Source organism: Sus scrofa, chromosome 15 (assembly GCF_054392235.1).
Source record: "Sus scrofa isolate SSC_HxYL_T2T_F1_AM1 chromosome 15, Sscrofa_HxYL_maternal_Yorkshire_Landrace_v2.0, whole genome shotgun sequence".
Classification (NCBI taxonomy): domain Eukaryota; kingdom Metazoa; phylum Chordata; class Mammalia; order Artiodactyla; family Suidae; genus Sus; species Sus scrofa.
Window position 1 is genome coordinate 96,124,921 of NC_139397.1, and position 27,990 is coordinate 96,152,910.

The window sequence follows — 27,990 nt, forward strand, 5'->3', positions numbered from 1 at the left end:
TAATCAAGATAATTTTGGAGGTAAAGATGAGAGAACTTTGAAGGGGAGAGAGAAATGCATTGTAAATTAAAGAGAATATGGAGTCAGGATAGGGTTTTTCCCCCAGATGAGTGTACTGAGGCAGGATTATATGCCAGTATAAACAATGCAATACAAACAGATAATGCAGAAGAGATGCAGGTAGGGATAATAACAAGAGCAAAATTCATGAGATGGCCAGAGTATCCAGAATCCAGAGTATCAACGGAAGGCTTGCCCATAAATAGGATCAGGTCAGTCGTCCAAATTACCATGATAGATGACAACATACTGAGTAACAGATGGAGTTAACTTTATGTATTAGGCAGTAAAGAGGAGTTCCCGTCGTGGCGCAGTGGTTAACGAATCTGACTAGGAACCATGAGGTTGCGGGTTCAATCCCTGCCCTTGCTCAGTGGGTTAACAATCCAGCGTTGCCGTGAGCTGTGGTGTAGGTTGCAGACGCGGCTCGGATCCTGCGTTGCTGTGGCTCTGGCTTAGGCTGGTGGCTACAGCTCCGATTCGACCCCTAGCCTGGGAACCTCCATATGCCGTGGGAGCGGCGCAAGAAATGTCAAAAAAAAAAAAAGATAGCTCTCATCTGTTTTACATCTCTTTTCTTCATAGAGTGAGACTACCAGGTGAGAAGGGCCAGATAGATTTTATGAAGTTTCCTTTATCTGTGGCTTCCAAATTTTTATTTGGTTGGTTGGTTTTATTTTGGTTTGGTTTTGGGGTTTTGGTACAGCAGCAGGTATTAGTGATTTCAGGAGAATGTCAAATAATGCTCTCATAAAGGAAAAAGTTGAATTTACTAGGTAACTATAAAATAGGATTATATAGCAGTGTTGAATGTACATTTGATATTTGCAATCATTGATTTAAAGTGAGTCTAGTCATCATGTTATATGAATTTCCTCTAAAAAATTTAGCTTTCCCGGAGTTCCCGTCGTGGCGCAGTGGTTAACGAATCCGACTAGGAACCATGAGGTTGCGGGTTCGATCCCTGCCCTTGCTCAGTGGGTTAACGATCCGGCGTTGCCGTGAGCTGTGGTGTAGGTTGCAGACGCGGCTCGGATCCTGCGTTGCTGTGGCTCTGGCGTAGGCCGGTGGCTACAGCTCCAATTCGACCCCTAGCCTGGGAACCTCCATATGCCGCGGAAGCGGCCCAAGAAATAGCAACAACAACAAAAAAAGACAAAAGACAAAAAAAAATTTAGCTTTCCTGATGCAGTCATGGATTAAGCATATAACTGTATTTGAACAAGGCACAGTTTCCCAGACAAGTAGGATAGGAAAGCAGGCCAAAGGAGTGATGAGTATCTACAAGGGATGGCCAATGGACTGGACTGCAGAACCTTACTGGGTCAAAGAAAAGTCCTAAGTGAGAAAGGCAATCTGGAAGTCATATATCTATGTGAATCTTACTTGGATCCTGAGTCAAACAAAATATTTTTTAAAGCAAATGACATTTGTAAGATAATTGGAAATTTATTATTTTTATATTTATTTATCCTTTTTTAGGGCCGCACCTGAGGCATATGAAGGTTCCCAGGCTAGGGATTGAAGAGGAGCTGTAGCCGCTGGCCTATGCCACACCCCCAGCAATGCCAAATCCAAGCCACATCTGCGACCTACACCACAGCTCATGGCAACACCAGATCCTTAACACGCCGAGTGAGGCCAGAGATTGAACTGTGTCCTCATGGATACTAATCAGTTTTGTTTCTGCTGAGCCATAACAGGAACTCCTATTTTTATATTTAATATTGTATAATTTTAAGAATTCATTTTGAGGTATAATGTATTATGTTTATATACATATATTTTAAGCATGTTTTGGATAGATATAGCTGGGATACACTTCAAAATAAGAGATAGAGAAGTGGGTGGAGGAAAAATGAAGTAAGATTGATGACAAGCTGGTGACTGTTTAGGCCATGTGATAGGCAATATGAGTTCATTATACTTGTCAATCTACTTTTACAGATGTCTGAAATATTCTATAATAAAAAGTTAAAACAAGAAAAAAGTCACATGTAAAGTTCATTTAAAATGAAATGTGCATATCTTTGGTTAATTATAACTCATAGTTTTAAGACCTGAGTATCTTTAAAATCTGTACATATACAGAACAAAACCAGTAGGAGTTTTTCTCATAATTTACATATTTCAATAAAAACAACAGCCTAGGGGCTGTGAGACTGAAGAGGATGATGCAATTAATAGAATAAATCAAAAGATGTTTAACTATATTTTACTCCATTATAATGCAATTTCCATGAAGATAATTTAATAAATATAATTTATCTTCATTTAAAGAAATGAATTGTTTAGTGTAAAAAATTATAAATGGACAAGACGGAAATAACACATGAAAAACAGAACCAGACTAATCATTCATAACCTTTCTTATGCTTTACAATAAACAACTCTTCAACATTTACCATACTGTCATTTCAATATACCACTTTATAACCTATCATTCAATTACAAACCAATGTACCAAAAGATGGGTTTTTTTAATGTATTTATAAAAACTTAGAAATTAAACTTACTATTTCTTTCTGTTCTCTTGGAAAAGAAGAAAATAAGCACTGTTCTTATGCTCCAGATGCTACAGAGGAAGCAAAATTCAGAAACAAAAATCAGAATTAGGATACATGAAATAGAAGCCACATAAGATGAAAACAAATATACATACATTTCCAATTAGAGTTAGGTACCTTGTTTCCCTTCTTTTTTTATTTTATTTTTTATTTTTTGGCCTCCCCATGGCATATGGAATTTCTGGTCCAGAGATCAGATTCAAGCCGCTGTTGTGACTTACACCACAGCTGCATCCTTAACCCACTGTGTCTGGCCGGGGATCAAACCTACGTGCCAGTGCTGAAGAAACACTACCCATTCCTTTGTACCACAGCGGATTTTCTGAAAATCAAAAAGCACTCCTTTTTTTCAGAAGCCACCAGAATCTGTGCTTTCAAAGGAGGAGTTTTCAATCTAAAATCTATGGATCTCCTGAGGGTCCCCCTGAATTGAAAAATTGCCTTTATGTGCATAAGTACATTTCATCATAGGCACTGGAAAGAGCCAAGTGGGGAGCCCACTGCCCTCATCATTCTCAAAGAGGTCTATGAATCCCCCAAAAGATTAAAAACAAATTATAAAATTCCTTCTTACCAGATAGGCATCAACTCCAAAAATTTATCTATTTGCATGTGCTAGGGGAAAACACGATTATTCGTATAATCCAGAGCATTTAATCCAGTACCTGTTATTAAATATTAGAGGGATCTTCTCTACTAAATAAGATAAACTATCTGAAGAAAAACTAAAATCTTATCTTCAAATAAATAATTGATTAAGTAAATTTAGCTAAACCTCTCCTTTCAAAGATTTTATCAGGATAACTCTCTAGGCCTTGCATTAATAAGACATCAAATAATATAAAAAGAATTAAAAGAAAATCAGAAGTTCCTGTTGTGGCTCAGTGGTAAATGAATACGACTAGCTTCCATGAGGATGCAGGTTCGATCCCTGGCCTTGCTCAGTGGGTTAAGGATCCGGCGTTGCCATGAGCTGTAGTGTAGGTTGCAGACACAGCTCAGATCTGGCGTTGCTGTGGCTATGGTGTAGGCCAGCAACTACACCTCGGATTTGACCCCTAGCCTGGGAACGTCCATGTGCCATGGGTGTGGCCTGAAAAGACAAAAAAAGAAAAAGAAAGAAAACCAAAGAATGATCCAGGTCATCTCTTAAATTCAATATAATTAAAGCAAAATTTCTTTCTCCATAGAACATGGCAAATAAGTATACGAATGTTATCTAGCCCTTCATTAAAAAAAAACATTGATCTAAATATAAATTCAGATAATAAGAATGAAAATTAGTTCTTCACTCTGAAATCATCCTTATCCTTGGGAGGTCATCACCAATGAACCCTATCTCCTGATATTTACAGCTTTGTGTAGCCCTCTCTCACCAGTGTTGGTCCATATGATAGAAGTAATAATAGGATGTCACTTCAAGATTAGGTTATAAAAGACTGAACTTCCATCTCAGGCCTCTTGTGCTTGCTATCTTTCTCTCTCTTGGATTACTTGCCCTGAGAGAAGCCAGCCACTATGACATGAGGACATTCAGGTAACTATAGAAAAGCCCATTTGGTGAGGGACAGAGGTCTCTGACAAACAGCCAGCGAGGAGTTGAGGCCTGCTGACAACTACATGTATGAGCTTAGAAGTAAATTCTCCAGACTTAAAGTCTTGAGATAACTGTAACCCCAGCCAGTGGCTTCACTGCAATTTCTATATGAAAAAAGACCCTGGAGTTCCCATCATGGCCCAGTGGTTAATGAATCTGACTAGGAACCATGAGGTTGCGGGTTCAATCCCTGGCTTTGCTCAGTGGGTTAAGGATCTGGCATTGCCGTGAGCTGTGGTGTAGGTCGCAGACGCGGTTTGGATCCCTCGTTGCTGTGGCTCTGGCGTAGGCTGGCAGCTACAGCTCCGATTAGACCCCTAGCCTGGGAACCTCCATATGCCGCAGGAACCGCCTTAGAAAAGGCAAAAAAAAAAAAAAAAAGAAAGAAAAGAAAAAACACCCTAGGGCAGAACCATTCAACAAAGCTGCTGCCATATTCCTGCCCCTCAAGAACTGTGAGAGATAATAAACATTTGTTGTTTTAAGCTACTAAATCCTGGGGCAATTTGCTGCACACCAATAGATAACTAATACCTGGTTTTTGTTTGTTTGTTTGTTTGTCTTTTCTTTTTGCCATTTCTTGGGCCACTCCTGCGGCATGTGGAGGTTCCCAGGCTAGGAGTCAATTGGAGCTGTAGCCGACGACCTACACCAAAGCCACAGCAATGCAGGATCTGAGCCATGTCTGTGACCTACACCACAGCTCACGGCAACGCTGGATCCTTAACCCACTGAGCAAGGCCAGGGATCAAACCTGCAACCTCATGGTTCCTAGTCAGATTCATTAACCACTGTGCCACGACGGGAACTCCAATACCTGTTTTTTATATTGTGATAATTTATTTTTGTGATATGTAAACACCAAAATTAATAGCACTAGGTTCCCACATGGTATTTGGACACTAAAAAGAGACACTGAGCATTGTCCTTATCAAGGGAAAGGAGATGAGAGAGATTAAACATACTGCTCATAACTCTCAAGGATCATATAACAGTAGAAAAGTCCCATAATAATATTTACCCATTGCAAACCCAATGAAAAAGTGGCAAGTTAAGAGCAATGATATAGGAAAAAAGTATAGGGAAAGAAAGCAGAGGACACAAGAGAAGGAATTGCAGAAATAATGACTAAAATTCTGTGCAAAGTCAGCAAATTTTCTCATAAGATAGATACTTTTAAGAAAGTATGGGTAATTTCCAAAGTGTAAAAACTAAAAGAATGGAAATATACTCCCTTACTTCAAAATAAAACTCACTAATCTCACTTTGAAGACAACAAATTCTTCTTTTGGTTTTTATCAGAACTACTGGTGAAGAAAATGAGCTATCAAATAATACACATGTCCAAATGTCAAGTCTTTACATTTGAAAAGGTAGAATATAACAGAGTTAGTTATTATTTAAGGCTAAATTAAATGAAATTATTTTAAAGAATTCTTTAAAATAAAATTTAGGGAAAAAATTAAAGTATTTCAGGAATATATATTCTAGTTATTCCAACAAAGATTTTGCTCTCCTAATAATTATAATTTATGAGACTATAGCAATGTGTTTTGTGGATATTATTGACTTCCACTTTGAGAATAACGTCATAATATCCACTTCTCTCTTCTCTTCTGAGAAATCATCCAAATAGAAAGGAGACAAAAACAAAAACACAAATTCCTTTTCTGATAAAATTAAGATAAGCTAAAACCCAACCCTTGAAATACATAGAAGGACTCTCAAAAGCAATGGAGATCACACAGGAGTTCAAAAGAGTAAAAGCAGAGTAGGAAAACTACTTATCTCACTAAAAGGTAGGAAGATAAACTTCTTGAAGTGTAAAGCCTAAACTCATGTTTATTACAGTGAGAATAAGAAATACAAGCTACAGGTAGAAACTCCTCAGTTTGGTTCCAACAATAAAACAGAAAAGGCAGGACCTAAAAAGAAATCACTCAGGTATGCCCTATTTACAAAGACTCTTCTATTCCTATGGCAGCAGGGGAGAAAACTTTTATATTATAAAAAAAAATACACAGCTGCCTAACACTAGTCTATGGAGAAAGATAAAGGCTAAACAAACTAACACACTAAATCTTGGATCATAAGGAAAAGCCTCGATAGCCTAAATTTAGGAAGACATGCCTCAATACTCTCACATAAACCTCTTTCAAAAAACCAGGCCAAAGTAAAGTAAGCATACTGCATAGCTAGAGTTTTTCTTAAGTTATAAAAGCAAAAGCAAAATACAAAATTACAGTTCAAAACATAAACCAATGTCTTTCATCTCAATAAATGTAAATAAGCCAAACTCACCACAGCAAAAGATAAAGACTTTCAGACTGGATCATGAAACAAAAACCAATGCTATAATGTAAACTGACATCTAAAATTAAGTGTTTTTAGGAATTCCCGTCATGGCTCAGTGGAAACAAATCTGACTAGCATCCATGAGGATGCAGGTTCAATCCCTGGCCTCACTCAGTGTGTTAAGGATCTGACGTTGCCATGAGCTGTGGTGTAGGCTGAAGACGTGGCTCAGTTCTGGCATTGTTGTTACTGTGGCGAAGGCCAGTGGCTATGGCTCCAATTCAACCCCTAGCCTGGGAACTTTCATATGCCGCAGGTGCAGCCCTAACAAAGACAAAAGACAAAAAAATAAAATAAAATTAGGTGTTTTTGAAGGTTGAAAATAAAGCAATGGGCAAAAAATATACAAGGCAAATACGAACAAAATAAGGGTTGTAATCTTAATATGTCACAAGATTGAATTCAAGATTCCTCCCCCCCAAAAAGGCTTTCAACTGGAAAAAGAAGGTCATTTTAATAGCATTAAAAAGAATTCAGTTACTTTCCAACAAATAGTGCTAGAGCAACTGGGCATCCACAGGTGAAGGGAGGAAAGGAGGAAGGAACAAAGAATTTCAATGTAAACCTCAGACCTTACATTAAAAATTAGCTCAAAACAGATTATGAACCTAAATGTAAAGTGTTAGAAGAAAAAAAGCAAAGAAAAAAGAAGAAAACTGTCAGGATCTATAGCTACAGAGGGGTCAGTTCTTAACAACAAAAGCACAATGTACAAAAGGAAAAAGAAAAATTTGGGGAGTTCCCGTCGTGGCGCAGTGGTTAACGAATCCGACTAGGAACCATGAGGTTGAGGGTTCAGTCCCTGCCCTTGCTCAGTGGGTCAAGGTTCCGGCGTTGCCGTGAGCTGTGGTGTAGGTCGCAGACGCGGCTCAGATCCCGAGTTGCTGTGGTTCTGGCGTAGGCTGGCAGCTGCAGCTCCGATTCGACCCCTAGCCCAGGAACCTCCATATGCCGCAGGAGTGGCCCAAGAAATGGCAAAAAGACAAAAAAAAAGAAAAGAAAAATTTTGGTTTGCAGAAGTTCCTAGGCCAGGAATCAAACCTGCGCCACAGCAGTGACCTGACCACTGCAGTGAAAACACTGGATCCTTAATCCACTGTGCCACAAAAGAATACCCACAAAAGGAAAGGTTTTAAATAATAAATTTGGTTCTGAAAAAAAAAAAAGAACTATTATAAGGATGAAAAGACAAACTAAAGACTGGGAAAAAATAGCTGCAAACCACATATTCAACAAAGAACTTGTATCTACAATGTATAAAGAGCTCTCAAAACTTAATAACAAAAAGACAAATAACCCAATTAGAAAATTAGACAGCAGACATGAAAAGACATTTCACTGAAGAGAAGATACATATAGCAAACACATGAAAAGATGTTCAACATCACAGCAATCAGGGAAATGCAAATTAAAACCACAATGAGCTACCTCTCTACACAACCATCGGAACGGTAAATGAGAAAATAGTGATAATACCAAGCACTGGCAAGGATGCAGAGAAACTATATCATTCAAACATAACTAGTAAAAATATAAAATGGTACTTCTACTCTGAAAAAATGTTTAACAGTTTCTTATAAAAGTAAACATGTACTTACATGCACCTAAGAAATTACTCTCTTGGGCGTATACCCCAGAGAAATGAAAACTTATGTTCAGACAAAAACTTGAACACAAATAGCAGCCTCATTTGTTAGAGTCCCATACTGGAACCATCCAACTGTCCTTCAACAAGCATATGGCTAAACAAGCCATGACATTAATGCCATAGAATACTACTCAACAGTAAAAAGGAACTAGTAATACACTTAACATATTGAATGGCTCTCAAGAATATGCTGAGTGTAAAAACCTAATTTCAGGGAGTGCCCATCGTGGCTCAGCAGGTTAAGAACCTGACTAGTATCCATGACGATTCAGGTTCAATCCCTGACCTTGCTCAGTGGGTTAAAGATCCAGCATTGCTGCAGTTCCTTAGCTTGCAGATGCGGCATGGATCTGGAATTGCTATCATGTAGGCCAACAGCTGCAGCTCCAATTCGACCCCTAGGCTGGGAACTTCCATATGCTGAAGGTGCCTCTCTAAAAAGCAAAAATAAAATAAAAATAAAAAGCTAATTTCAAAAGGTTACACACTATGTGATTCCAATTTATAACATTCTTGAAATAAAATTATGGAGATGGAATATAGATTAGTGGGTGAGGGGGGTAGGAATAGGGCAGGTGGAGGAAGGTTGGTATGACTACAAAGGGACAGCAAAAAGGAACTCTATGTATGAACAGTTTTTGATCTGAACTGTGAGGTAATTACATGAAGGTACACATATGATAAGATTGCATAAAACACATACATTAAAAAATGAGAGTATGTAAAACTAGTAAAATCTCAATAGGCTCTGTGAATTAAACCAATGTCAGTTTCCCATTGTGATATTTAATTATAATCATGCAAGATGTTACCACTGGGGAAGGTTAGGTGAAGGGTACATAGGACTTGTCCGCACATCTGTTTTTTCCAATAAATCTGTATCTTTTTTCCTGTGAATCTATAATTATTTCAGAATAAAGGTATTTTTAAGAGATGTGCTGACAATGAAGAAATAACAGGAATATCTATTCATAAAATAGAAAAGCATCAACATTCATAAAGCAAAACTAAAGAGAATATAGGGAGAAGTAGAAATATATTGTTATTAGGATGCAGAAGACCTATATAATATAGTAAGGTAGCTTTCATTAATAATACTATACTCTGTGTGACTGGGGGGGGTGGAATATATCTTCGAGTATTCATGAAATACAGCAAGTGACCAAACAGCATACCACCAAAAAAGTCTCAATAAAAGCAAAGTAGAAATACTATTAAACAACATTCTCCTAAAGCAATACTATAAACCTAGAAGTAGTAACCAAGCCAAAAAAACAAAGACACATTTGCCACCTGGAAATAACTCCTAGATCACCAGGAGGAAGGGAGGAGGGGAGGAAGAAAATCCCTAAGAGACAGCGATGACTGATGACTACTACTATTACAATTCTATGCAAATACATCTTAAAATTGTAGAATGGAGAGACATATAATTTTTAACAAAACTCACCTTGGAACAGACAGAAAGCCTATAAAATTAACTACTATTGAATTTTAAAAGTTGGTAAGAGCTACCTTCCATAAAGAAACACCAAGCTCCAAAGATTTCAAATGAAATACTACTAAACCTGTAAAGGATAGATATTATGCCAGTACTATTTAAACTGTTCCAGAGCATTAAAAAAGAAAGAAAAGTTTTCTGATGTTTTAATAAAATGATTACAACTATGAAAGTAGAAATATTCCTAGAATTTAAGATTTAAATATTTAATATAATCTATCATATCAAGAGATATAAGATGCAATCATATGGCTATCTCCATAGATGATGGAACAGCATTTAACAAAATTTAAGAATCTTTCTTGATTTAAAGGAAAACTAAATAAAATATAAATAGCTAGAAATTTCTTTAACATAAAATATATCTGTCTCAATTCAAAAGTCAGGATAATGACCAATGTGGAAACATTAGAAGCATTCTCAAGGAACAAGTCAAGAATGTTCACTATTTTCTCTGAAACTAAACACTGTCCTGAAAGTGTTATTAGCCAATACAATTAGCCAAGAGGGAAAAAAAAAATCTGAAAGGAGGTAGAAAATTAATTGCTATTTACAAATAATATACAGTTGAAAACTCTCAAAGAATCAACCAAAAAACTTGTTAAAAACAATAAGATAATTATTGTTGAATACAAAATTAGTATAGAAAAGCAGTAAGTTCATATATACAATTGGTTCTAAGACATATCAAAAACCCTTTCTTAATTCACATTCATGAAATCATTCCATTTCTTTTCTGAGTGAAACTGATGTTATTTGAAACATAAGTATAGCATGAACTTCTGTAAAATATCATCCAGTGACTCACACTATAAAAGAATAAAGGAGTTCTAATAGGACTATGGAGCCTCAATATAACAGAATCACACTTTAGATTCAATAAACATTTAAAATCCTTAACATTCATTGTTTTAGTGTACAAAAAAAAAATTTCCTTTTTAGGGCCTCACCTGCAGCATATGGAACTTCCCAGGCTAGGGGTCAAGTCGGAGCTATAGCTGCAGGCCTGTACCACAGGCACAGCAATACCAGATCTGAGCCACACCTGAGACCTAAGCTGCAGCTCAGGGCAACACTGGATCTTTAACCTACTGAGCAAGGCCAGGGATCAAATCTGTATCCTCAGAGAGACTGTGTCAGGTTCTTAACCCACGGAGCCACAGTGTACTAAAATTTAAAATGCTCAAAGCTAAAATATAGCAGAATACTTAAAATTCAATTAATACAAATCTAATTTTTATATATATATTTATAACATATATATTACATATATTTATGTATATAATATATATTTCCATACTTTTACTAAAGTGTATAAATATGTACTTTATACACTTTACTAAAAGTGTATAAATATATATTAATATATATTTTTATATCTAATTTATTATATATATATCCATAAACCTCTGATGATTTTTCAACCATCATATAAAAGAAATTTTCACCTATTTCATCCTTTCTGTAAAATTTAAGTGCTTTCTTTCCAACCACACAAGTCCTATCCAGTTTACTGAAATGTTTTTAAGATGAAACTTAGCAATACATAAAGCTAAAAATGAAAAAACACAAGTCTCAATATTTATAACAATGTTGACTATTTTGCCAGTTTATTTAACCATCAAAGGCTTTAGCAAGAATTACCTTCACATTGAGACAAATAATAATGACTTATTTTGGCATAAGTAAAAAGCATTATTTTTTTATTCTATTTTATTATTTGGGGGCAGGGGAAGAGATATAACTCAACACCATTTTCCCCCAACGATGTGAAATGCTACCTTTATCATATATTAAAAAACATATATGAACAAGTGCTGGAGGGGCTGTGGAGAAAAGGGAACCCTCCTGCACTGTTGGTGGGAATGTTAACTGGTACAGCCACTGTGGAGAACAGTTTGGAGATACCTTAGCAATCTATACAAAGAACTTCCACATGACCCCGCAATCCCACTCTTGGGCATCTATCCGGACAAAACTCTACTTAAAAGAGACAGGTGCACCCGCATGTTCATTGAAGCACTATGCACAATAGCCAGGACATGGAAACAACCCAAATGTCCATCGACAGATGATTGGATTCGGAAGATGTGGTATATATATACAATGGAATACTACTCAGCCATAAAAAAGAATGACATCATGCCATTTGCAGCAACATGGATGGAACTAGAGACTCTCATACTGAGTGAAATGAGTCAGAGAAAGACAAATACCATATGATATCACTTATAACTAGAATCTAATATCCAGCACAAATGAACATCTCCTCAGAAAAGAAAATCATAGACTTGGAGAAAAGACTTGTGGCTGCCTGATGGGAGGGGGAGGGGGTGGGAGGGATCTGGAGCTTGGGCTTATCAGACACAATTTAGAATAGATTTACAAGGAGATCCTGCTGAATAGCATTGAGAACTTTGCCTAGATACTCATGTTGCAACAGAAGAAAGGGTGGGGGAAAAATGTAATTGTAATGTATACATGTAAGGATAACCTGACCCCCTTGCTGTACAGTGGAAAAATAAAAAAAATTATAAAAAAAAAAAACAAACATATATGGAGTTCCCACCATGGCACAGTGGATTAAGAATCCCACTGCAGTTGCTTAGGTCACTGTGGAGGTGAAGGTTCAATCCCAGGCCTGGCTCAGTGAGTTAAAGGATCCAGCATTACCCCAGTGTTGGCATAGGCCACAGCTCTGGCTCGGATTCAACCCCTAACCCAAGAACTTTCATATGCTGCAGGTGTAGCCATAAAATAAAATGAAAATAAAAATTCCTTTGAAGATTTTTTTCTAGATGCTCATGTTTCCTTCTTTGGTCTGCATCTCTAATCAGACATTCTACCAAACTTTTAATTAATGAAGTTTTATAATGCATTTGATGCCTGGCAGACCTCTGCTTCTCATTCTGTTCCTTTCTAGAATTTTCAAGACTATACTTAAGTGCTTATTTTTCCATTAAAAATTATGAAATAAGTGTGCCAAGATTTTTAAAGTATTATTGGTATTTTTACTGTGCTCACACATTTTCAGATTAACTTAGGGAGAACCAATCTAATCAAAATACTCAGTCTTCCCATCCAAGAATTGGATCTGTCTCTTACGTCTTACTACATAATTCTTTAAGTAAAAATTACATCAAGTAAAAATCTATCAATATTATAAAAGGGAGGCTTGCAGTATGATTCGTTTTTGTTTTTGTTTTTGTTTTTAGGGCTGTACCCGCAGCATGTGGAGGTTCCCAGGCTAGGGGTTAAATTGGAGCTATAGCTGTCGGCCTACACCACAGCCACAGCAACACAGGATCTGAGCCATGTCTGTGACCTGCACCACAGCTCATGGCAGCGCCAGATCCTTAACCCACTGAGCAAGGCCAGGAATCGAACCCACAACTTCACGGTTCTTGGTCGGATTTGTTTCCACTGCACCACGGTGGGAACTCCCTGATTTTCTTTTCTACAAAAATTAAGAGTAAATATATTCTTCTTGAGTAAGTATTAAGATGTTCTCCTTTCAGAGCCAACTACAGCTGATAAGAGATACTTTGTATTATTAAGGTGTCTGAAACAACTGGCTAACTTTCCTCAAAAGGTTACAAATTACTTTTGTCAGCTGTCTAGCTGGATGGAGGAAATATCTATTACAAACTGGTTGAAAGGAGGAAAAGTGGGAAGGAGGCATAAAAATTGTATAAGATTAAAGCTCCAAACTCAAATGGCTTTCAATTTAAGTAGAAAAAATAAGAAAACAGGAGTTCCTGTCATGGCTCAGCAGTTAACAAACACAATTAGCATCAATGAGGACGCAAGTTCGACCCCTGGCCTTGCTCAGTGGGTTAAGGATCTGGCGCTGCCATGAGCTGTGGTGCAGGTCACAGACATGGCTCAGATCCTGTGTTGCTGTGGCTGTGGTGTAGGCCGGCCGCTACAACTCCTACTGGATCCCTGGCCTGGGAACCTCCATATGCCACAGGTGCGGCCCTAAAAAAAAGACCAAAAACAGAAAAACTCGAAAACATGAGAAATGGGTCAAGACTACCTTCCTCAGTTCTTTCGCTTAAATTTTCCCTCAATAATCTCATTTTAAGAGGAAAACACACACACACACACACACACACAGAGAAAAGCAAAGAAAATATGGCTAAATCCTCTGGGAATGTCAACATTTTATGCTAATTGGTCTCTGAAATGACCTGATAGAGAATGGAATTTCCAGATAATTATAATTTGTTAGAATAAGGTACCTAGGACTAAAAGTTTGTAAGATGCTTGTAGAGTTAGTTAAGAATAGAGACAGAGGAGTTCCCGTCGTGGTGCAGTGGTTAACGAATCCGACTAGGAACCATGAGGTTGCGGGTTCGGTCCCTGCCCTTGCTCAGTGGGTTAAGGATCTGGCGTTGACATGAGCTGTGGTGTAGGTTGCAGACGCGGCTCAGATCCCGGGTTGCTGTGGCTCTGGCGTAGGCCAGTGGCTACAGCTCCGATTCGACCCCTAGCCTGGGAACCCCATACGCCACGAGAGCGGCCCAAAGAAATAGCAAAAAAAAGACAAAAAAAAAAAATTTTTTAGAATAGTTATGATTAGACAATATATGCTCAGTCCTGAATCCATGACCTCTCTGCCAGTAAAAGCATTTGGGAAACTTGGAATGCAGAAACAGTGGTCACTTTTGATTGTCATCAATCAGAAGGACAATTCTATTCTTTGTTGGATAACTGACTTATGTTTCCAAAAGTGAAGAGCTCACTGAAATAGAAGCTGCAGCAGTTGAGAACCAGGTCACAGACGTGAATGAGACAAAGTGAGAAATGGCTCTGATGCTTAACAAGCCAAGAAACACTAGATGCAAGAGAGGCAGAAAAGGCAGGACATAGTAAGAATAGCAAAGCTTCATACTCAAAACAGTAGAGAGACCATACTGAAGAAATAACATACATTTTTAAAGAAATGAAGTTTTACTTTTAAAAACAATTAGTATATGATTTATTTTCAAGCACACACAAAAAGTCTTCTTAGTCTTATTAGCTGATCATAACTTGTGAATAGGTATTAGAATTATTAGCTCCGTAGAGTTCCCTATCAGACATTCATTTGCAACTAGATACAAATCTTTTATAATCAGAAAATCAATTTTACATGGAAATGGATGTCAAAGTTTTTTAAGTTTTTAAAGACACTTCAATCAACTGAATCACACTTATTCTAATTTTTCTCCCTTCTTTTCATTTAAAAAAAAAAAAAGGAAACAAGGGAAAGGGGCTTATGAAATCTGTGACTACACCTGGGATAAGAAGCATTCCAAAAGATTTCAAAAGAGGACGAAAAAATTTTAAATGGCAGAGACGATTATTTTGTAATATGCATGCACTAAGTTTTTGGCTCTTTTATCTACATACAAAGTTAAAATTGTATCAGCTCCAGGAGTTCCAGTCTGAAAATACACCCTGCACTAAAGACTAAGCAAAAACTGTTTACTATAGTAGTCCCAAAGAAAAAGATCCCGCCCTACCAATGTCAAGCCAAAAAAACCTAAATATACTGGTTCCTTTTTTCTCTTATCTTCCATTTCCTCCCATCAAACTGCCACAGTTTCACCTAAAAAATATTTCCAAATCATCTCTTCATCTCTACTCCCACTGGGCAGTCCAATCCATCTTCAATTTTAGATTAAACTTCTGTAACAGCCTCCAAGCTGACTTCCCTGTTTCTATTCCTATCCTCCACTTACTCCATCTCCACAAGATAGCACATATGATCTTAACTTAGATCTCATCATGTCATTTTTCCACTAAAACCTTTACAAGCTTCCCATTTCACCCAAAATGAAATTCAGTCTCCTCTCCAGGACCCAGATCCTGCCTGATTGTGCAAGCTCACCTTATATCACTCTTCCTCTCCATCATACTTTCTAGAAATACCTATTTGACCCCCTATTTGAATAAGTCATGCGCTCTCCTACTTCACAGCCTTTGCATTTTCCGTTCTTTCTTCATGGAAAGATCTTGGAATTTTTTTTTTATTTGAAGAACACCCTGATGTAAAAAAAAAAAAAAAAAAATGAACAATACCAAAATATGTAGAAAAATATAACTATTTAAAATTCTACCACCTAGAGAAAATTACCATTAATATTTTGAGGATAATCCTTTCCTACATCTCTCTATGGATGTATGTGCTACTATATACTGTATATGTATAAATAATTTTCCATATATTCCAATTATTCCCATACTGGTTCTTTCTCATACTTTAGTTCTCAGCCCAAATACCACCTCCTCAAAAGAGGCCTTCCAGGACCATCCAAAAGTAGCCTATAACTCGTTATCACATCACTGTTTATTTTCTTCATTGCACTTCTCTCTAAATTAACTATGTTCATTTGTCTCTCAGTTTTTGTCTGTGCAACCCCAATGGAATGTAAGCTCCATTAGGACAGAGATCTTGTCACTACTTTCTTAATCACTAAGGGTTGGCCCAACACCTAATACATTAAAGGTGCCCAACATTTACTGAATGAAGAGATGATGACTTGACTAATATTGATAAGTTGCCAAATCCTAAATTTATATTTCCCACTCAAATTTCTCTCCTGAGCTCCACACTAATACTTAATCATCCCATTTGGCAGCTCTATCTGGATAGAACACAGCTATTTTGTCACCAAAATACCTTAGTGGGTCACCAACCTACCCCTCCTCACATTGTTCCCTATTTAGATGAATGATACTACCTACCATCAATCAAATTTCCCAAGCCATGAATTTGAATTTTATCCTTGATGCAATTCTTCCCCTTTACCCAACATCCAACCAATGACTAAGAACCTTTCCATATTACCTCAATTCTACCTCCTAAATCACTTCAACCCATCCACTTCATTCCACCCATCGGCTTCTCTTCAACACTGCTACCACCACTCAAATGGTGAAATCACCACTTGATTGATAGTGAAATCACTATTAATCATTCCTCCTCTAGATAACTACAATAATCTTCTAACTTGCTACTCCAGATCCATTCCTACTCCCTTCTAATTTATTCTCCATGCAGTAGCCTCAGTGGTATTTTCAAGGTAACAGTATGATCACGTCATACTCCTCCTTAAAAATCTCCAATGGCTTCCCATTACTCTCAGATTAAAACCTAGAATTCTTATCATGGACTATAAAGCCCACAAAAAAATATCCTTTGCCAAACTATCCAGTCTTTCCTCTATAATCTAGTTTTTGGCCTTTCAATTCTTTAAAGCTACTATGCTCTATCCTCCCTTAGGGCCTTCAAATATGCTGTTCCTTCTGCCTAAAACACTACGTACCATGTCGCACCACCCTTGCTACACATACTCATCCCTCATGTCTCAATCCCACTATCTCAGGGAGACTGTAGTAGGCAGAATTCTAAAGATATCCTCCTCTCTCTTTCCAAGATTTCCATCCTCTGGTTGTACAATCAAATAGTAATCTAGGTACTGCTATGAAGGTATTTTGCAGATATAATTATGTATTACTTAGTTGACTTTAAAATAGGGAGATGAACCTGGATTACCCTGGTAGGTCTAATGAATTAGTTAACCCCTTAAGAGCAGAGGTTTCTCCTAGCCAAGGGCAGAAAAGGACGTCAGAGAGGTGCAGTAGAAAGAAGTCAGTCAACACTGTGTTTGAGCCTGGAAGCAGATTCTCCCCTCAACTGATAACTTTGGTTTAGGCCTGCAAGACCCTAAGCAAAGAATGTCAAACCAACTGGACTACTGACGTACACAATTGTGTTATAATAAATGGGTGTTGCTTTAAGTCACTAAATTTGTGGCAGAAAGAGATTACAAAGGCCCTTCCCTGACCCCACCTCCACTCCAGACAGTGTTGGGGACTCTGTTTAATGATCCCAAAGTATTTGGCATTTCTCTCTCATAAATATTAATCATACCTAATTTATGTAAACAGTCTAAGATCTACCATCAAAGGTTTTGTATTTTTGTGTACTACACATCATGATACACAACTGTACCTATAAAAATTTGATTGAATGAACAAATTTTTCATTCAACTGTCTCACAAAATTCTCAATCATGACACACCTCCTGTAAAGTGCTGTATTATAAAATATTTCTATAGTAAGGGTCAATTGCTTTAAAGCAGTTACTAAGAAGAGGGGAAGGGTCAGATGAATGGAATACACTCAGAATCATTGGGGCAGTTGTTCTTTTTGTTTTACAAGCCATCCTTCATTTGCCATTACCCACAATCTCAATTCCCATTCCATACCCAATGCTCTTCAGGAAGCATGATCCTCTATTAGAAAATCACAAAAGATTACCACATAGAGTCATTATTACCAATGTCCAGTGGGTCATATTCTTCAAGTATGTTGGATTGTAAGTAAAGATTTAAAAATATTATTCCACTTTCTTAAAGAAATAGTTTTTAAACTGCAAAAAAAGGGCAAATTTATTCCATCTACAACATTACTGTTTCATAACAGAAACTGACTATATTAAAACTATCTGGTCAGAAAGAGGAAAGGTCAACAAAAAGAACATTTTACTTACATCAACGGGAAAGCAAAAAATGGGAGTGTCATGGCAAGTCTTGCTGTAAGTTCATCGGGGAGATACCATAAGTATACAATTAAACACGTAAACAGATAGAGAATTGAGGAGTAGAGAATTAATCTTCCAACCCATAATTTTTGTAATCTCTGATTTTTTTCCCTAAATTCTTCCAATGCTTGAATTTCCTGTTAGGAGAAAGTTATTTTATATTATTAAATCTCGAATTCATAAAGAAATTCAAATGTTAAAAATTTTTAATGTAATAGAAAGGTTAAAGAGAAAGAACTCTTAAAATTCAATGAATTTATAACACCGTAGTATTTTAAAACAATATAAAAAAAACTAAAAATGAAGTTAATAATATATGAAAAATGCCAGTTGTGATTTGACAAATCTTTTTTTAAATGCAAAATTAAGATTCTTTTTTAACCTATCAAGTTAGCAAAGATCAGAGGTATGCAATTGGCATCAATAGATAGTATTTGTTAAAGGAAACAAGTAATAATTCTCCCTGCATAAGGCCTTAAAAAAAATCTAGCTATAAAAAGAATTAATAAAAATTGAAACAGTGACCATACTAGATTCTTCCAATCTATTCATCAAGGAATAACCAATTTTTATAATGACAAAAGTATAATAAGCTGTGAAGTTTGCAAACTGATACAAATAGTTGCAGACTATTTTGTGTTTGTGGGAGAAGGTGAGCGTCTTACTCCTCCACCGTCTTGATACTTCCGCCTGTAGACTATTTTATAGTCTACTTTATTCTATCTGTAACATTGATTTATACACTGTTGGAGATCTGATTTCATTCTAACAGTCACTATTACTTGACCCAGACTTCTAAAGTCACTGATAGACTCTGGATTTTTTTTTTTTTTTTGAGATCACCTAATATTAAAGTTCTCAGGCTTACTATATCACTTCTAAATTCCCATATTAGATCTGGTCTCCAAAATAATATATACTAAAATAATATTTACATAACACCTAAAATTAATTGAAAACACCCCAGAGCCAAAGAACATACCTTATCTATATTTTCCAGAACTTCTACAGTTGAAGGTTTTGTCTGTTATAGAAATAGAAATAAGAAACAGCATTAAAACTTGTTATTGCAAAACTGGAAACACTTTGACTTATATAATTATAAAAGAATATTTTAAAACAAAATTAAGTTTTTTCAATGTTATCAATAATATGTAATCCTATTTACAAATGATAGATTTAAATAATAATTATAACAGAATTACATAAGATTAAAGAAATATGAAATAAGGTGTTCCTATTTATTTTTAGTCCTAGAAGTACTTTCAACTGATAGTTCAATTTTCCATCCTTAACCCCAATAGAACATATACTTCTCTGAGAGAAACAAATTTTCCTCCAAGGAAAATTTTCTTAGATATGATTATTCAATAGAATTCACATATTAAAAATTTCAAAACTAAAGATGGTATGATTAATTATTGCTAAAAGTTCACTTAAGACTCTGGGGGTCAAAAATCAATAGGCTACCTTCATTCTAAATTCCTAAAGTACTTTTCTGAACATCAGATTTTTAAAGGGTATCTAAGACTACTTCATTAGAGCACAGCTTGTTTGTCAAAGCTTTTTGTTTTATTTGTTTGTTTTTTGTTTTGTTTTTTGTTTTTTTGTTTTGTTTGTTTGTTTTTGCTTTTTAGGGCCAGATCTACAGCATATGGAGATTCCCAGGCTAGGGGTCCAATCAGATATACAGCTGCCAGCCTACACCACAGTCACGGCAGCACCAGATTCAAGCTATGTCTGCAACTTACACCACAGCTCATGGCAACACCAGATCCTTCACCCACTGAGTGAGGCCAGGGATTGAACCTGCAACCTCACGGTTCCTAGTCGTATTCATTTCTGCTATGCCACAATGGGGACTCCATGTCAAAGATATTTTTGATATAACCTAGAAGAAAAATCAGCCAAAATGGCTCATACAATACTTAAAAAATAATTACCAATTATATACTCAACAATCTAAGAGGGTAAATAATTATCAATTATTTTTAGCTCCCACAGGAGTTGTTAATATTAGGCTGAACCTCATGAAACTGCTGTTTATATAGTCCAAACTGTTGAAGATCTGTAATTTCATATGGTTCAACCTAACAAGAAAGACAAAGGATGAATAGACAAATAGTCCAAAAACTAAACTATATACCAAGTATTGCTAGACTCCATTATTACGGCAAAAAAAGGAGTCAAAAAGTAAAGCAAATTATTTGTCACAGACTATATTACCTCCTCTTACACTGGAGAAGAGCATTTACAAATACATTTTACATTTTATAGCTCTAAATTTAAGCTGCTTCCTCTAAAGACTTAGCCAATAAAATCAAACCACATTTTTAATTTTGTTTAACCTATTAATTCTTAAAAGTATATCTAGTGTGACTTCAGCAAATATTTGTGACAAGCTTTAAGAAAAAAGATATAGCCTCTAAAAACATAAGTATTTGTATAGCACAGGGAAATTTACTCAGTACTGTGTGATAACCTATATGAGAAAAGAATCTGAAAAGGAATGGGTATTTCTATATGTATAACTGATTTACTTTGCTGTACATCTGAAATTAACATTACTTTGCAAGCCAATTATATTCCAATAAATTTTTTAAAAAACACATAAGTACTATATAGAATACTTAATTTAAACTATCTTTCAAATACAATTGAAATTTAGGCAGTATGAAAAGAAAACAAGGAGTTCTCTGGTGGCTCAGCAGGTTAAGGATCCAGAGTTGTCATTGCTGGGGCTCAGGCCACTGCTATGGTGCAGGTTTGATCCCTGGCCTGGGAACTTATGCCACAGGTGAGACCAAAAAAAGAAAACAAGGAAAGATAACCATTTGTACATGAATGTATAAATAGAGAAATAAAAATAATTCATAAGTCAAAGTGAAATAATTCTGTTAAACAGAGACATCAGACACCTATATAGCTAGTAGAACCATTAAAGTCCAAATAAAAAACTTTATAAAAGAAGAAAGAAAAAAATTAAAATTAAACAGAGTTGGGGATAATATTAAACTATTACTCAAGTCTACACCACAAAGGAAAGCTTTACAAATAGCTTTGTATGACACTTTGCAGGGTGGGGGAGCACTGTGTGCAGTAGTTTGATTCAGGATCTCATTTCCCACATCAGGGACTGAACCAAGGCCGGAGCATTCAAAGTACCAAGTCCTAACCACTAGACCACCAGTGAACTCTCTATGTGACGCTTTTATATTAGACTAAGAACTGGCTGAAAAAAAAAGTAACTTACCCTCCAACGAGAAAATAATCCACCCATTTTTTATTTGTAGAAACTGGGCACAATGATAAATATCATCAATTGTCCAAACGAATTCACAGCTAGAAATAAAGCAAGTATTTTTAAACTTTAAGTGAAACACACAGCACACCTACCATAAAAGTTAGATATTGCAATACTTTCCCCAAATATTACAAAATATTATTTTTTTGGACTCCACTTATGTGGAATTTTAATTCAGACAGTCTTGATAAACAGTCCACCTTTTAAAAATCCTTCCTTCTAAGCCAGGAAATATTTAAAAGTGAAAACAAAGCTGGAAAGGCTTTTTAACTGAAAAGGCATTTTAAAAGTGTATATTCCTACCACTTTGCAATTTTCTGTCCATTAAAGTATGTTCCCTATGTTGCTGTTATAAGAAAAGTTCTTAAATATAGCCATTTCTATCATTTAGCAGTCTCCCAAATAAATGAGTTATTTGGAATTTGGGGTACTCCACAATGTTTAGAATAACATCACCTTACAAATAAGAATAGAAAGTCAACTGGATTATGAGTAAGAAAATAAGGGTTATTAAAGCTACCTGCGAGGCTTATCCTTTAATGTCTGTGGGCCATAATTTTATTTTCTGTTAATAATGCTACCACTTTACACAAGATAGCCTTCACTATTACCATTTTACAGATAAGAAAACTAAGTGGAAAAAAGTTTAGTGATTTGCCAAATAGCTCAGAAGAAACACTACCCAAAGCCACTCTATCTTCAGACTTCTGGTCTGTTCACTACCTTTCGACACCCAAATAAACACTTCTCTCTGAAAATGTGTAAGTCTCTCAAGTTAGTTAAATGTCATGTCAGCAATCATATCCCCTTCTTTTAGTTGTTTTTCTATAACTCAAATGAATTAAATATCACAATTTATGTTTAAAAATGTATGTATAGGAGTTCCTGTTGTGGTGAAGTAGAAACGAGTCCATCTAGGAACCATGAGGTTGTGGGTTTGATCCTTGGCCTCGCTCAGTGGGTTAAGGATCCGGCGTTGCCATGGGCCGTGGTGTAGTTCACAGATGTGGCTCAGATCTGGTGTTGCTGTGACTGTGGTGTAGGCTGGCAGCCATAGCTCCAATTAGACCCCTAGCCTGGGAATCTCCATATGCTGTGGGTGTGGCCCTAAAAAGCAAAAAAATAAAAATAAAAATAAAAATGGATGTATAAAAATGCATCAGCAATATTATACCCTAAATCAATTTACCAGTAAATAATTACATAAATTTTTATTCTTTTAAGTTGAAATAATGAAAGTATATTTTCAAACTTACCTACGTTTACTAGGTTACAGTTATAACTGTATCAATGTATAAAACTGCTTCATTTCAACCCACAAAAAGTTAAGCTGTAAATCTTAATTTTTTTAACCCGTAAGTCTAATCACAAAATAATGCCAATGTCAAGTAAGTACATTCACTCTCCAACACTATTTATAGGTTGGAATTAGCATAAGGCATGCCAACCGTGGACTTTCCTGGTTAAAGAAGTAACGAAAAGCTCAATAATGAAATGCACTTACAAAGTGATTTTTAGGGACAAAAATACCTATAATCAGTCCTGAATTTTTTTGAAGTTTATAAATATAAAGAATGTTATAAGCGACATTCAAGTTGCAATCTAAATATGAATATTAATCCTTCAATAGTAACTCAATCCTTCAGTAATAACTCAGTATTCAAATTTCTTTTTTTTTTTTTTTTTCTCTTTTTTGTTGTTGTTGTTGTTGTTGCTATTTCTTGGGCCGCTCCCGCGGCATATGGAGGTTCCCAGGCTAGGGGTCCAATCGGAGCTGTAGCCACCGGCCTACACCAGAGCCACAGCAACGCGGGATCCGAGCCACGTCTGCAACCTACACCACAGCTCACGGCAACGCCGGATCGTTAACCCACTGAGCAAGGGCAGGGACCGAACCCACAACCTCATGGTTCCTAGTCGGATTCGTTAACCACTGCGCCACGACGGGAACTCCAGTATTCAAATTTCTAATATGTGGTTGTAGGAAATCCAGAAACTTTAGTGAACAAAAGTATAAATTTCTGAGTTAGGACATTAAATAGATCTTAAAACTTTAAGATGCTAAAAATCACCAAGAAAGGTGGTTAAGGAGGGAAGATTCAGACGAGCCCCTTAACTTGTGTATTTTCAAAGTATATATTACACCGTACATGTATGGTGTACAGCACAGTGTTTTATATACAACTGACCTACACATTTTGGTTTGAAACAGTTATTTGTCCCCCAGTTAAGTCTGTAGCCATCACAAATCAGGATTTTTAATATTTGAAAGTAATGACAACAATAATATGATTTAGAACCTTGGTGAGTACTTAATCTAGGAGGCCCTAAAACAAATGCTTTACATGAATTTTATCATTTAGATACTACTATCATTCCATTTTACAAATGAAAAAACTGAGGCTATGGAAGTGAAGAATTTCACTAAGTTCCCAAAGATACTAAGTAGTGGAGCCAGATATATTTTAGGTTTTGATTTTGTAAAAAGCAACAAGATAGGGGTAGGAGGATAAAGAGGTACAAACTACTACGTATTAAAAAGAAAAAATAAGTTACAAGGATATATTGTATAGCACAGAAAATATAGCCAATATTTTACAACTCTAAATGGGGTATAATTTTTAAAAACTGTAAGTCACTATGTTGTACACCTGAAACTTTATGATACTGTAAATCAACCACACTCAATTAAAAAGGCAAAAAAAGCAGCAAGCTATTTCTAATAACTCAAAGCAGAAATAAAGTCTTTCTATAGATTAGATTGGAATATTTATATATAAAATATATAAAAGAACCTCAGACATTCTCAAATAGCTGGTAAACAGTTACTGAGAAAGGGTTAGTATGTAGCCCAAAGCCTTCATCTGATTAAATCTGAATGCTTAAATCTGCATGGAAGAAAAGCTAAATGACGTGCTAAAACCATGCAGCTCCAACTAAGGGCAGAACTGGTACTAGAAGTCTGCAAGCACTGCCTCTACTTGTTTACTGCATATCACTTTTAAAATACATATAATAGGAAATGTATACATATATTGTAATTAATAGCAACTTTGACATTGATTATTTGCTTGGAGAATTGTTTTGCTGTTAATGAAACAAACTATGCCTTGCTCTTTAAGATCCCTGAAGGAGGGAATTGTGCTTCTAAATTTGCCCTCTAGAACAACAACCATGGTAATAGTCAATGCCATATTCATAATCAAAGAGCCAATCAACCCTCATTGTTCCAGAAATTTTTCTATAGATTCCAGCGTTTGTTAAAGAAGCTTGACTTACTATAATGCACATGTAAACGTAGTACTTTCCAACAAATATGAAAGCCTAACAAAATTAAATAAATTCATTATTTTCTCTATTCCTTTGATTTCATACCTCTTCTATTTTCAAACACTTCGCCACTCAAACATCTTAACTCCAATTCCTACGGCCCATTACTATGAAACCTTGGGTAAATAAGGTACCTAATCTCTCAGTTATTTATTATCTTCATATGCAAAAGAGTGATAGTTAACAGCCCTCTTAAATGTTGAAAATTTTAAGTGACATAATGCATTCTAAAGTATTTACAACAGCCGGTGACATACTAATTTCTTGATACAAATTGTTTTTACTGTTGTGGCTGTTGCTGTTTTCTAGTCCATTTCTGCTTCCTTTCAAAACATGGAAAATACATGGGAATCAAATAACTAGCATTTCTTTCTGAAGCATAAATCAACTTGCTTGCCCTTGAGTGGACAGATGGTTCAATCTCAAGTGATTCCACTCTGGTATTACAGTGGGACTTCACATGACCTTTGGAGCTGGATGCATCTAACGTGTTTTTCAATAAGTAATAAAGCTCACCATATTATCTGTATGTTTTCTACTAACTGCTATTCACATTCAGGTTTAGGTGTCAGAATCTCGGACATGTTATTCTTAAATCTTCAGCTTACTTCAAGTCATTTCGAAATAGTGGAATAAAAAAGGCCTGGAATCAAAATATGACTCAACCACATACTAGCTATGTGATCTTCAGTAAACTAAACTCTCTAAGCCTCAGTTTCAGCGTCTGTAAAGTGGTGAAAATATGTACACTTCACAGAATTGTTCTATGAATTACAAGAAATTACATTATCACTTGGCACAGTGCCCAACAAATAAGTGCATAATAAATTATAGTCATTATTATTACTATTGCCAGAAAACACATGTAGTACAGCAATACTTCTCATATGGAACACATTTCTAACTTCTTATAAAGGACCTATTTCATAATTTTAAAACTGGAAAATAAAATTAGTTTGCATTTTAACTGAAATTGTATTGTTCTCATTTTCTCCAGTATGAAAAATAAAGCAAAATAATCTGAAGACTCTTCATTAAAAATAACTTCGTAGGCCTTTAACAGCAAAGGAAGTTTACTTTTATGTTTATCAAGTTCCAAACTTAAGTAGAAACTATTCAGTCACCATCAACACCACCACTACAACGCATTTTACTATTCAACTTGAGATTAAAAGTGTCTATTCTAGAACACTAACTTCCAAATATCCTAACTGAAAGACAATTCTGAAATATCCCAAACCACATTTATCACTCAAAACTAAAATCACTGAAAAGAAATACAGCTCTAAAAGCACTTTTATTATATAATGATTAAGTTCTAGTCTTCATGGTAAGTCAATGTTCATTCTGAATTAAATACTACAAAAAATGACTCTTTGATTAAAAGATTTCTGTAATAAATCATACCTGTAGTAAGCCATATAATTTCTTCCTTTTCTTACATTTTTTTCAAGTTAATAATATATATAAACACTAAGTTTTTAACAGCATTGGGCTGATCCCAGTAGATGACAGAGAAAACTTGAAATTCTAATTTCAAAAGCGTCACTCGTTTTTTAAAAAATGTGTTCCAAAAAAAAGGAGAAAATTGTTCAAAATCGACTTCGTTCTAAAATGAAAATATGAGAGTCGATGAGAACAAGAGATTAGCATTCCCTGCCAGTTTGAACATATGCCTGAAACCAAGCTTACTCACATCCATACAAACTGCTGTTGAATTTTGTGACGACAATTTTGCCAATGGTGACACCCAGGCCACAGGGAAAAGAGAAAACAATCGACACTAGGTGCCACAAAACAGAAGCCTACTGGGAAAAGCGGAACGTGGAAAATTCTGTGACTCAGATTTTACTTAGTACAGTGAGAGCACCATCAGCAAAACTGAGTTCGCTAATCCCAGCTCTCTCTCAAATCCCATACGCAGTGTTCAAGAATTAAAACTACTGTTGTTTTAATTCTTGTTCTTCCCCTTCTGCCTCGTCCATGACACACACGAAACCTCGCCCTTCCCTCCACCCCTTACACCGCCCACCGTCGCTCAAATAAGGACAACAGAGGTACAGAGGCTTCTCTAAGTAGCTGGCGCACAATCCACGCCCACAAGGATGGGCCGAGCAGCATGACACTAACAGTTTTCGGTCCCTCACGATCTTTCCAACTCTCGGCACCGCCGCACAACTCAGAAAAAGACCACATGGGTAAGAACCCACTCAAAGCAATAGCTTAGTGTAAAACCTTCTGACCTTTCGCTCAAACACAGAAGTGGGCCAAAGAGTCAATGCTCAGCTCGTCCCAGTCACCGCCCCACCCAACCCCGAAATCTCCGAGAAAAGGCTGGGGAACCAATTCCCCATTGGGAGACAGAAAGGGGTCTCCAGCACTCCAGGGCCACCCTTGCCACTGTGCTGGGACAATAAGGGGATCCGGCGGCGAGACTGGGTGAACGAGCAGCCGGGCAGGAGTTCGACTAGCCGCCGCCACAGAGCTCCTAGGCCACTCCGCGTGGGGCGGAGGCGCCTGGGAGAAGCAAGCGTGGGGACCAGCAGAGTATTTCCCAGGAAAAAGCTCAGAGCGCCTCCCCACTGCCGAACTCTCCCACCGGCCTTCATTTTGAGCCCTCTACCTTCAACAAGAAGCGGGCAAAGCCCGGCGCTAGCGTCCACCTCTGCCACCTTCGGCGGCCACCACGGAGCTCGCCTCCAGAGCAGGCAGCAGCCACCACTGACAGAGCTGGAGGCCCGGCCAACACCTTCCCATCAAACCCCGCGCTCCCGCCGCCGGCCAATCGGAGCCGCGGCCAGCGCGCGCCGCTCCCCCGTCACGTGATCGTGACCGGGCGGGCAGTTGGGGGCGCGGCGGACAGTTGGCCCCAGGGCAGTTGTCCCTGTGGTTTCCGTGGCCAAGTAGGGTGCTCATCGTCGCATCTCAGAGGTGGATTGCCATTTATTATGACTCTTACCAAAGGGGTTACTTCTTGCTCCTCCTCTGCTTCGTTTTCTTTTACAGCCTGTTCTGCCAAGTCTCACCGGCT

The 27,990-nt window shown here is 36.8% G+C and overlaps 1 protein-coding gene across 11 annotated transcripts in view; it reads right to left on the reverse strand.

The window, feature by feature from the left end:
• LNPK (lunapark, ER junction formation factor) overlaps positions 1-27,714 on the reverse strand; it is an 83,684-nt gene extending 55,970 nt beyond the window's left edge. For 6 of the 11 annotated variants that reach the window (XR_014828798.1, XR_014828799.1, XR_014828796.1 and 3 more), the window contains exons 1-5: positions 27,583-27,714; positions 21,579-21,667; positions 19,308-19,349; positions 18,275-18,462; positions 2,577-2,635 (exon numbers count right to left, since the gene is read on the reverse strand). Coding sequence is in view for 6 of the 11 variants with exons in the window: in XM_005671972.4 (XP_005672029.2) it covers positions 2,577-2,635; positions 18,275-18,462; positions 19,308-19,349; positions 21,579-21,605 (316 nt within the window). In the remaining 5 variants the exon portion in view is untranslated. 11 annotated transcript variants of the gene reach the window in all.
• Between the last annotated feature and the right edge of the window lie 276 nt (positions 27,715-27,990).